The 11464-nt window shown below is 43.7% G+C and overlaps 1 protein-coding gene across 1 annotated transcript; it reads left to right on the forward strand.

Annotated features, from left to right (window-relative positions):
- The first annotated feature begins 247 nt into the window (after window positions 1-247).
- On the forward strand, window positions 248-10524 carry LOC112226912 (PAX-interacting protein 1). Its single transcript, XM_024391578.2, has 20 exons — window positions 248-490; window positions 1373-1507; window positions 1630-1673; window positions 1792-1855; window positions 1977-2087; window positions 2626-3261; window positions 3422-4205; window positions 4412-4506; window positions 4632-4727; window positions 5037-5174; window positions 5467-5588; window positions 5791-5975; window positions 6106-6217; window positions 7725-7827; window positions 8015-8183; window positions 8615-8715; window positions 8906-9040; window positions 9150-9225; window positions 9340-9400; window positions 10150-10524. Exons 1-20 carry the CDS (start codon window positions 410-412, stop codon window positions 10163-10165), a joined length of 3264 nt encoding a protein of 1087 aa, XP_024247346.1. The 5' UTR covers window positions 248-409; the 3' UTR covers window positions 10166-10524.
- The last annotated feature ends 940 nt before the right edge of the window (window positions 10525-11464 follow it).

Raw genomic sequence — 11464 nt, forward strand, 5'->3', positions numbered from 1 at the left:
GCCAATTTGTTTTGCTGTTTTACTTTAGTGCTTTATTACAAACAGGATGCATGTTTTGGAATTTTTGTATTCTGCACAAGCTTACTTGTTTTCACTCTGTCAATTATTGTGGAGTAAGTACAACGTTGTTGAGCCATCCTCAGTTTTCTCCTATCACAGTCATTCAACTCTGTAACTGTTTTAAAGTAACTTAATTAATTGTTGTCCCTGTGCGCCCCTTTTGAATCAAGAATGTCATTCTGTCCCACTCCCCTCATCGTCACATCCTCCGGTCCATGGCGCGCGCACAGTGAGATTTGGCGCTAGTGTTGCCTTGAGATGAACATTTGCAGTGGAATAACTTTTTCATGTCCTTTAACTTGCTAGTTATCTTGTTTTACATATACCGATTAGCATTTTATGGATAGTAATGTCGGGCGAAGAACCGAAGGTCCCAGAAGAGCTCTTCAAAGATGTTAAATTCTACGTGGTCGGGGACATTGACCAAAAGGTGAAGAGCTCAACGTTAGCTAGCTAACGTTAGCCAACCAATGTTTACCGATAGCTTTTCGTTAAGCTAAACGGCTAACGACCAGTCTACTGTTCCAATTTCACCTCAAATTGATCATTTGTAACCCGAATGGTTTGCGGATGTGCCGTTTGAATTAATGCATTTATTGCGATTTACAAATAGATATGTAGTTGTCATTGATCCAGATGAGGTTACCGAACTACCATAACCAGCTGGATGCTAGCGAGCTAGTTTTGATAGCTACCTAGCTTGCTAACCATTACCCTGGCATTCTAGGGACTTTGTTATCCAATTCAATGAAGCTAGCTAGCAAGACAAAAACACAGAAATGTCCTAATGTTTGAATTGTATGTGTATGGATTACCATAGAACGAGATGGATTGACAATATATTGAGGTGAGAGCCCATCGTCCGCTTGCTGAATTGTGCGCCTGACATTGCGCATGTGCGAGGACATGCCCGCCATTGTAGAGCTACAAGTTCTAAATTCCTGCCAAATAATGGCTTAAATTTACTCTGTAGTAACTCCTGTAATTTGATCAATCGTGTACATAGGGTATATTAAAAATCAATTACGTCTTGAAAAATGTAATTGTTTCTCGATTGCGCTTTTGTTTGCAATTGTTTGTTTTTTTGTCATTTACTAATACAGCTGCAATCAACAGTATCTTCTATTGATAATGTCCATTTCAGGCCACCCCATGATTTATGAATAACATCTTGGAAACCTACTGGCTTACATTATCACACTTTGGTTTGAGACAGGATTTTACACATGGACATATGATGTGCCTATAACTGGTGCAATCGACCCCAGGTGTTCTGTTTTGTTTCATTGGAGTGATTTCATGTGCACTATAGGTTGTCCAGCTCCTAAAAGCGGGGAAAGGAAAAGAGGTCTCATACAATGCCTTGGCTACACACATCATAGCAGAGGATGGGGATAACCCAGAGGTTGGGGAGTCACGAGAAGTCTTTGACCTTCCAGTTGTCAAGGTATGGGTGTGAATTGTAGATCCCTTTTTATATAGTCAATTCACTAACAAACCTGTAGCCTTGTTGGTGCAAAGGGAAGAGGAACAGTTAAACCATTAAACTCTGTTTTCTTTGTTTTTCAGCCGTCTTGGGTGACTTTGTCCGTAAGATGTGGAGACCTGCTACCGTAACCTTTCTTTTTACGAGCAATTGATTTGTGTTTCTGATTTGATATTCTGACACTTAAGCTGAACGAATAGCCTAACACTTGAGTTGAATGACTTCCTTGACAAAAGATAATACAGAGTTACAGGATTCTCCCCAGAGTCGGGACAAATATTCTTCGGTGTCACGGCATGTCTGCCAAAGGTATGTGCCTTTACATATTACCTTTTAACTATTGTGCACATATCTATGAAATGGTTTATGGATTCATATGATGAGTATTTTATGGAATGTTAACATCTTTCTCATGCATTTCTTTGTTTAGCTACCAGAAGATCTCAACACTCTTTGGGCCTTGATCACTTTTTATGGCGGTGACTGTCAACTCAACCTAAACAAGAAATGCACTCACCTGATTGTTCCAGAGCCAAAAGAGGTAATTATTTTTCAATTCTATAAGAGCCATAAAAAGTTGCTTTGTCATTCTTGTGTTAAGGAATAAGTGTTTTTTTCATGTAAAATAATTCCAATGCTCCCCTGACTCAAAGGCAAATATAGGGGTGAAAACATGGAGCACATGGACAAATTGGTGAATTGAACAGTCTTTTGAGAAAGAATGTCTGCATGTTGCTATTTTTAGGATATTTTGAGACACCTGCTGAAGCCTTCCTTGTGTTGGATATTTTATTAGCCTTGCTTTGGCTTGTTTTATTGCTGTCTTTGTGCTCAGGCACCAGGAGGTAGAGCTTGTCTGTGGGTTGTCTAGTCCTTGCTTAACCACTGGACACAACACATCTTTATTACTTCAGGTTGTATTCTAATAAAACGATTCATCTTGACATCTGCAATATTGATAGCAATACTGTGTTGGTCAGATGACACCACAACACCAATTTTGCAGTAAGTTACACAGTAAAATATTGTACACCGGAAGTGTATGTCTGTAGATCCATGGTGTAAATTGTGTGTTCCAGGAAAAGTATGAGGTCGCCCTGAAGCACAGCAGCATCAAAATCGTCACGCCAGAGTGGATCACACACTCGGTGTTGGACAAGAGCCGGAAGGACGAGGCTCTGTACCACCCCCGGTTGACCTACCAGGAGTTGGAAGAGGATGAGGAGAGTGAGTATGAGTCGCTCTCCGAGGGCAGCTACAGCCCTCCAGGCCGCAGGCGCCCAGGCCCCAGGTCCCGGAGATCCAGCTCCTCCTCAAGAGACGACTCCCCTGCTAGTGGCCGAGGAGGGACCTCGCCCAAAGCCGAGCGACGAGACGAGCTCATGTTCGATGACTCGGATGACTCTTCCACGGAGAAGGAGGAACGGAACCTGAACTGGACCCCAGTAGAGATTACCGGGCCACCCCCGGGTCCCAAACGCAGACTGCAGCCAGGGAAGGACTCTGGTCTGATCAACCTCTGTGCCAGCGTGCCCCCTGTGCCGGGCAGTGCAGGGCCACCAGACACCCGGGCTGCCCTGGGACCCAGTGGTGCCCAGTCGGGGGCAGAGAGGCCAGAGGGCATGGCAGGCTGGAGCCCAGCGGCCAGGACGCTACGGAACATTACCAACAACTCTGACATCCAGCAGACCACCAGACCCTCCAACGTTGCACATGTAAGAATACTGTCCTTTAATGTGCTCAAAAGCTTTATTTCTTGCTTGGTTTCTTTTTGCTTTAGTGGTATAAAATACTTGGATGTCAAAATTTCCTAGTCCATTTCTAAAAGCAGTGCTAAAATGTAAATTGTTTGGTTTCTTACCACGGATCCTACAGAGTCTCTCTGCCTCAACGAAGACATTGGAGCAGCAGCAAACGAACCAGGGCCAGCCCAACACCCAACCCAACCCGCTCCTGTTCAACCAAGTGAAGCCCCAAGGTCAGCAGCAGCTCACAGTCGAAGCACAGCAGCAGTTACTGCAGCAGCAGCCCCACCAGGTCCCCCAACAGCCACCTCAGCAGCTGCCACAGCAACAGCACCCCATGCTGCAGCATATTCCACCACAGCAACTCATGCAATTGCACCACCAGCAGCAACAGCAACCGCAGGTTCCTCAGCAAGGGTTCCCTCCTCAGTTATCACAACAACCGGCCCATCAGTTCATCCAGCATAAGCAGCCGCACCAACAGCAGATCCACCAACAACAGATCTTCCCCCAGCAACAACAACAACAGCAACCGCCACGTGCATTCTCACAGCAACAACTGCGACCACAGCAGCTCCCCCGGCCGCCCATACAGCAGCAGCAGCTCCAACAACAGCAGCAGCAGCATGCTTTACAACAGCAGTTACAGCAGTTCCAGCAGCACAGGCTCCAGTTACAGCTCCAACAGCAGCAGAACCAGCAGCAGCAACTCCATCAACAACACCTCCAACAGCAGCAGCATTTCCTGCAGCAACAGATGCAGCAGCAGCACATGCAGCAGCTTCAACAGCAGCAGCATCTCCAGAGCCAGCAGCAGTCGCTGCAGCAGCATCCGAGCCAGCAGCAACAAGGGTCACTACAGCCTCAGCTTCCTCAAGTGCACCAGTTGTTTGGCCACGAGCCAGGCCAAGAGAGTAAGTTCACTCTTACTGACATAGATATCAGTCAGTTTCACCTTCTGTTTCAGTTCATTACAAAAAAATCTATTAGAAAAATACATAAAAATTACATGAAACAATTGTGATCGGATGAAATACAGCCAATGATCATCATTATGTTTTTAATGGTTGTGATTATGATTTTTTTGAGTAACCAATCATCTTTCTATTTGCTGCTGTAGTTCCAGAAGATGGCTTCTTGGTGGGCTGTGTGTTTGCTATCGCTGACTACCCAGAGCAGATGGCAGACAAGCAGCTCCTAGCCACGTGGAAGAGAGTAAGAGAGATACTTTCAGTCTTTTCACGGCCTTATCTTGTATCTGAGCAAACAGCATTATAACTGCATTTGTTCAACTACTATTTTGCCCCTTGCATTGCTGAGTTGTATTTTGTCAATCACAGATTATCCAGGCCTATGGTGGAGTTGTGGACTCCTCTCTCAGCAACCGCTGCACTCACCTGCTCTGTGAAACTCAAGTCAGCAGCATGTATGTCCAGGTAAGCATCACTAAATCGTTTTTCATCTCAGCTAAAGGGCTCCCGAGTGGCGCAGCGGTCTAAGGCACTGCATCTCAGTGCAAGAGGCGTCACTATCACATCCTGCCGTGATAGGGAGTCCCATAGTGCGGCAAACAATTGGCCCAGCGTCGTCCGGTGTAGGCCGTCATTGTAAATAAGAATTTGTTCTTAACTGACTTGCCTAGTTAAATAAAAAATTAAAAGGCCTGCTTTAAGGCCAAAATCTGTTTGTGTGTATGTCAGTTAGATTAGGTTTTAAATGTAATCTCTCTTGTTGCTGTACCTCAGGCCCTACGAGAGGGGAGGCGCTGTGTCACTGCCCACTGGCTGAACACCATCCTGAAGAAAAAGAAGATGGTTCCTCCTCACAGAACCCTTCACCTCCCCTTCGCCTTCCCACCAGGAGCCAAGCCCTGCTCACAACACGTACGCATCACTTCCTTTTTATCGCACCCCATTAAAAACATCTAACATGGGTTGCGGTCGTATGTTTTTAATTTGAACTCCAAAAGCTTTCAATTAGGATTTTAGCTGCAGATTTGAATACAACATTCTAGGTATTGGGAGGCACAGTAACTGTACACTAGTGGAAAGGTTTTAATTATGCTTTGGTGTATCATGAGGTAATGACTAGACTTGCAAGCCTATGACTCATAAATGGCGCTTATAGCTTAGCTTCTATACTAAGTCATTGACATTGCTATCATTCTCTCCTCAGATCATCTCCGTAACTGGCTTTGTGGACTCAGAACGCGACGACCTGAAGCTGATGGCCTACCTGGCAGGAGCCAGATACACAGGCTACCTCTGTCGTAGTAACACTGTGCTCATCTGTAAAGAGTAAGAGATGACCTTGATATGTTCTCACCTATTATGAATGGCATGTAAATGTTGTTGGCACAATCAAGTCATTGGCGTATTCATGTTTGTGTGGATGTGTGTCAGGTTTAATTAATGTCTGTGTTAATGCTTGTATCACGTCCGTTTTACTCTACTGTATTAAACCCATCTATTAACCCTTTCTCCCTCCCTGTCTCATTAGGCCCAGTGGTCTGAAGTATGAGAAGGCCAAGGAGTGGAGGATCCCCTGCGTCAACGCCCAGTGGCTCTGTGACATTCTCCTGGGGAACTTTGAAGTCCTCCGGCAGGTCCAGCACAGCAGATACTCCAACTTCAACCTGCAGGAACCACTCATCCCCAACCAGCATCTGGTTCAGAACCTACTGGGTACAGGGTTCAGAAGTCTTACAGTGGGGGCAAGGGGACTTGAAATGGAAGTTTTTGTTAAGCTGGACAGCCATCTGTTAAACATAGGTGTGAATATAATTACTTTTTCTCCTTTTGGACTTAATTTTAGGTGCTTGGCGGGCTCCTGTGAAGGTTTCGCCTGACGCGTTGGCGGCATTGCAGTTGCAACAAAAGCAGAAACAGTCTGAGTCGAACTCCCAGCATCCAAATAAGAAACCACGGTGAGACTCCATCACCCTAGTTTTCAGTGGTGTGTAGCATGGTATGAAGATGAGTTAGACAATCTGCAGAATTTGTTTGTAATAATATTTGTTTCTGAAAATACATCTTTGTATATAGGGATATGTGACTTTCATTGATCTTATGACTGTTATCTATCTAATCAACTGACTGTTTTAATTGTTATCCGATTTAAATTAATCATGTAACAATTAACTCATTAGGAATTTGGGGCACCACGAGAGTGGTTGTTTAAAGGGTCACCATCTCCCAAATTAACTAAATGATTACACAGGATAACATACACACTTAATACATTAGGAAAAGGTCCCTAGCGGACTGACACAACATATGACGGCTTGTTACACAACGACATGGAGAGGGGGAGAGCGAGAGAGAAAAAATTAACTCTTACCGTTGATACATTTGAGAAACTTTTCTCACAGTAATCATATACTTTGTACACGAACTGCCGTCCGTTTGGAGTAAGAAATCATGAATGTATTTACGTGTGAATGCCTTCGTTCGCTGTGGATCTCTGTCGGAACCAGCCCTCCCTAGGAAGGGTGATGGGCCTTTCAGCGCGACGCTTGTAAGGCTCCGATTGTCCAAAAGGGGTCTCCTCCTCCTACTGTTGTTCACTCTGGAAGATGCCCCTTGGAAGGTAGGCTAGCCAGCTGTGTCGACGGGTTCCCATTGGGTGATGAGAGTAGTGTACTACAGTGATTTGAGAAGAGTAGTAGAGTGGTCCCACTTATTCGCTATTCTAGATACCTTTCTTAGGAGAGCTAATTAGCTGTACCAGTAATTGTCTGAGAGGGGAGTTTTCTTCTCCAAATCGTGTTGCTATTCAGAGTTCGACCACTTTGGACGTGTGCTGCAGCTACACGCCTCTCTTGTCTAAATGTTAATTTCCTTACCAATCCTTTTATGTACTCTAGTCGAAGGGGGCGGTTCTGTCAGGCTCACGCTTTCTGACCTCACTCGGGGCGTGGCTACTTACTGTGCAAAATTTATAGGAGAAAAATGATCTCATGACTCCTAAAATTGCATTCGGGTCTTATTTCATATACAACGTAGAGGATGGAGACTTCGTACATGTACTGTTATTTCCTTTATAACATTTTAATGACATCACAAAATATCAACCCATATGACATTAGTTTTCTATAGATCACCACTGACCATTCCCCACATTCTTATGTTACAAATATTTTTCCACTATTCACTTTTTGAACGTGTTAGTTTCGTCGGGGAAAGTCTGTTAACAAAGACAATCCTTTGGTTAATACTGGCGAGGGAGACCCTTGATCTCCTTTAATTTAAGACGGGGTGTGAGCTGTCAACCCGGCGGCTGCTCCCTCCTCCCCCCTCTATGGGTGGGAGAAGGTCTGGTTACTGTCAGCCATTGCCAAGCTGATCTGACCCATTCGGATCCTCACAGGACAGTCATGACAGATACAACTCAAAGTTTATCTCCCAATGACCCAAATATTCTCTCAATTGTAGACTTGAGGAGATCGAAGCCCCAACCAAGAAGCTTCCACCAGAATCCACACCGTACATTTTCTTCACTGGCTTTGAGCCAACACAGGTCCAACAATTCATGAAGGTAATTGTTATTTCTATGTTTGTGCACAGCTGAGCAAGAGTCTGCAGGAAACAGCCTTTGTTGTGAATTACTGTTGGCAAGAATATCAATCACCGATATTTAGGTAAAAGTTTTTACAGGCTCACATCCGATTCGCAGCACTCTCTGCCTCTAACAATGCATCCGATGTCCCTTTCTGTCTGTTCAGAGGCTGCACAACCTTGGAGGGGAGATCGCAAAGAGTGCTCAAAAGTGCACCCATCTGGTGGCCAACAAGGTGACGAGGACTGTGAAGTTCCTCACGGCGATGTCCATTGTCGAGCACATCGTCACCCCTGAGTGGTTAGAAGAGAGCTGGAAGAGCCAGAAGTTTGTTGGTACTTTAAAGCGAGAATCCTTAATCGAAACAATGACAAAGTGGTCACCCCGCCTCTGCTTTAGTAAAAAAAAAGCTGAGGGATATGCCTGAAGAAATGTAACCACTCTCAAATTCGCAGACTGAGCTATTGATGCAAGGACAAATAATATAGTTTTAACCATGTTTTAAGGCTATATGATAATTGACCTAAGCTCATAAGGCATTTATAAGTTATGTTGTTCAAGAATCAATGGGTACATATCATAAAGTCCAAAAATGTATGTAGCAACTAAGGATTCTTGCTTTAAGTTGGCATTCAGTTATTAGATAAGGGATCTGTGGGAGGGAGTTTCATGTTGCGGGATACTGTTGTGAGGTCATCCTTTTTGTGTGTATGTTCTTAGAGGGAGTCTGTTTGGCTTTAGAGTATGTGTGTGTTTGTTCATTCAGATGAGCAGAACTACATGCTAAAAGATGCAGAAGCAGAGGTGCTGTTCGGCTTCAGTCTGGAAGAGTCACTGAAGAGGGCCCACGCTGCACCACTCTTCAAGGTTAGTGATCCCATACACTTGTGGAATCTATCCCCAATATCCATCTGCCTGGTTAGTGGACACCCATGTGTGGATATTTGGAAATATTTAATTGTTCTGTTGAGTCAGATTGTGGTAAGAGTCCATTTGTCTGATTGGATGCATTCGATTCCCAATTAAACATGTCTTCTGTTTTCTTCTCCCTTCCTAGGGCAAGTATTTCTATATTACCCCTGGGATCTGTCCCAGCCTTACCACTATGAAAGCCATCATAGAGAGCGCAGGAGGCAAGGTGCTTCCCAAGCAGCCCTCCTTCCGCAAAATAATGGAGCACAAGCAAAATAAGGTACTGGTCATCTCCATGTAGTCACAGAACTGTTATAACTGTGTACTTGAAGAATGACGGAGGTGATCTTCTATTACTGAACTCATGGAATGTTTTCTGTTATTTTCAGAACCTTCCTGAGATCATTCTGATATCCTGTGAGAATGATCTTCATCTATGTAGAGAGTACTTCTTGAAGAACATTGGTAAGAGGAACCTGTCAATGTGGACATGTGCTATGAATATGGCTGATTTTTATGGCATCCTGTTTTGACTCGAGGCTAAACCTGCCTCTTGTCTCCCCTGTTTCTTCCTTACAGACGTTCACAATGCTGAGTTTATATTGACTGGAGTATTGACACAGAACTTGGATTATGAATCATATCCTTTTAAATGCAAGAGAAGGAACGGTCTCCCACTGTGATAAGTACCTATCAGCAGTGAGATTCTGTGTTTTTCATGCTTTACAGGGGATGCCTTTCGGATTCCACCAAGCACAGCCAAAAACAAGAGTGTCAATTGATTGTAATGATTCTTATTGTGATTAATTGAAACCATAACAAAGTGGCCACCCCACCTCTGCTGAGTGATGGGCCTGGTAAAATGTTACCACCTTCAATTTCAGGACTGACCATCCATGAGGTCAAAATGATAATTTTAACCATGTTTTGAGGCTATACGGCAGGGGTAGGCCACTAGATTCAGCTGCGGGATGATTTTTGTCTGGGGGGACAGAAAAAAATTATAATTTGTAGACTGCAAATTGACAACAACTAATCCCAAAAAGAGTGTTTTTTCAAATACAATAATGTCATACTTTGATTATATTGGCATGATCACATACGCCTTTTTTTGTGTGTGGGAATACTTGAACGGATTTCTTAAATTTAACAAATGTTTTACTGAATTCCCTGTGATTTTAGTATTTTATTTACCATTGGAGTAAAACAAGTTTATATTTTGCTTTCTGATGAGGTACGACAGTTGAACTAACCTCATGAGGCATTTCTAAGTTCTATTCTTCAAGAATCAATCGATATATATCTTTAATTTACAAGTCAAAAAATGCATGTAGCCATTAAGGATTCTAGATTTAAAGCCCTGCTCACCACTTTCCTTAACAATCTCACAAATAAATTCACATGATGGCAAAGACCAAGGAGGAGAAGACTAGAAGAAGTCCGGTGAAGATGAGGGTTTTAGTGAAGTGCATTTTTCCATTGACTGAGGTCCTGTACTGGAGAAAACAATGAAGACGACTGAAACAAGTTGCAATGTACAGTCACACTGCTCTTGATATTTTGCAAGATTTTGTACCCTGTGAATAGATAATCGTTGTTTTGTAGGTTTTTGTAACAATCGCTAATAATGCATACGTAAATTGATGTTATTTTTGTGGACTGAATGTTTAAATTATGGATTGGTTTTAATTTTTTAAAATTGTATTAAGGTTTCTAGCAATTATTCAACACTTTTGGAATAAAATCAGAAGTTTGTTGTCAAAATGAATCTTAGATTTCTTTGCTTTCTCACAAATATACCTCTTTAGATATTCATGGAATAGTGCTGAAACTCTTATGCCAGTGGCAAATGTACAATCGCAAAACTAGAAGCAGAGTTTGTTTGTTTCATGTATTGAACCAAACAGCACTGACTACCAAAACCACTGCACTGACCAGCTTTCCCTGTTTTCACTGACATATTCAGTCAGCCTGAATGACTACAGTGCTGCATCGCTCACCTCGGTCATCATGAAAACCTTTGAGCATCTCTTCCTGTCCCATCTCAAAACCACCATCGACACCCTCCTTCGTCTACAGAGCCAGTAGAACTGTCTGTAGACGACGCTGTCCCAAGGACATGCAAGAGGATATTGTTTGTGGACTTTAGCTCAGCCTTCAACACAGTCATTCTGGACTTGCTACAGCACAAACTCCCCCAGCTGAACGTATCGGACTCCTAATTGCTCGTGGATCACTGACTTCCTGACCAACAGGACACCGCACGTTAAGATGGGACAACATATTTCAGAATCCCTATCAGCACAGGGTTGCATGCTCTCCACCCTCTACTCCAATGACTGCACCTCCAACGACCCATCTGTCAAAACACTCAAGTTTACTGATGACGTAAACCTGGTCATCCAAGTAGAAAGGTTGGTGGCTTGGTGCAGTCGCAACGACCTAGAACTCGACATAGTCAAAACCGTGGAGATGGTGGTACACTTCAGGAAATCCCCCCCCCCCCACCACCATCTCCCCTTTCGAGATTGATTGCTCAGCTGTCAGCACAGCCAAGTCATATTTAAATTCCTGGGGACCATCATCTCTCAGCCTTAACTGGGAGGACAACATCACAGTGGTGACCAAGAAGGCTCGACCGAGGATGTACTGTCTGCGACAGCTGAGGAAACTCAAACTCTTAGACAATTCTGGTTTGGATCTA

The sequence above is a fragment of the Oncorhynchus tshawytscha genome, linkage group LG28 (genome assembly GCF_018296145.1).
Source record: "Oncorhynchus tshawytscha isolate Ot180627B linkage group LG28, Otsh_v2.0, whole genome shotgun sequence".
NCBI classification, from domain to species: domain Eukaryota; kingdom Metazoa; phylum Chordata; class Actinopteri; order Salmoniformes; family Salmonidae; genus Oncorhynchus; species Oncorhynchus tshawytscha.

What these genes read in the sequence shown, in the direction of transcription:
- LOC112226912 (XM_024391578.2), top strand. Translation starts at nt 410, where the DNA reads ATGTCGGGCGAAGAACCGAAGGTCCCAGAAGAGCTCTTCAAAGATGTT. An exon ending in CCAAGCCCTGCTCACAACAC is followed by an intron (nt 5,175 to 5,466) that starts GTACGCATCACT and finishes TTCTCTCCTCAG; the next exon opens with ATCATCTCCGTAACTGGCTT. An exon ending in CATCCAAATAAGAAACCACG is followed by an intron (nt 6,218 to 7,724) that starts GTGAGACTCCAT and finishes TCTCAATTGTAG; the next exon opens with ACTTGAGGAGATCGAAGCCC.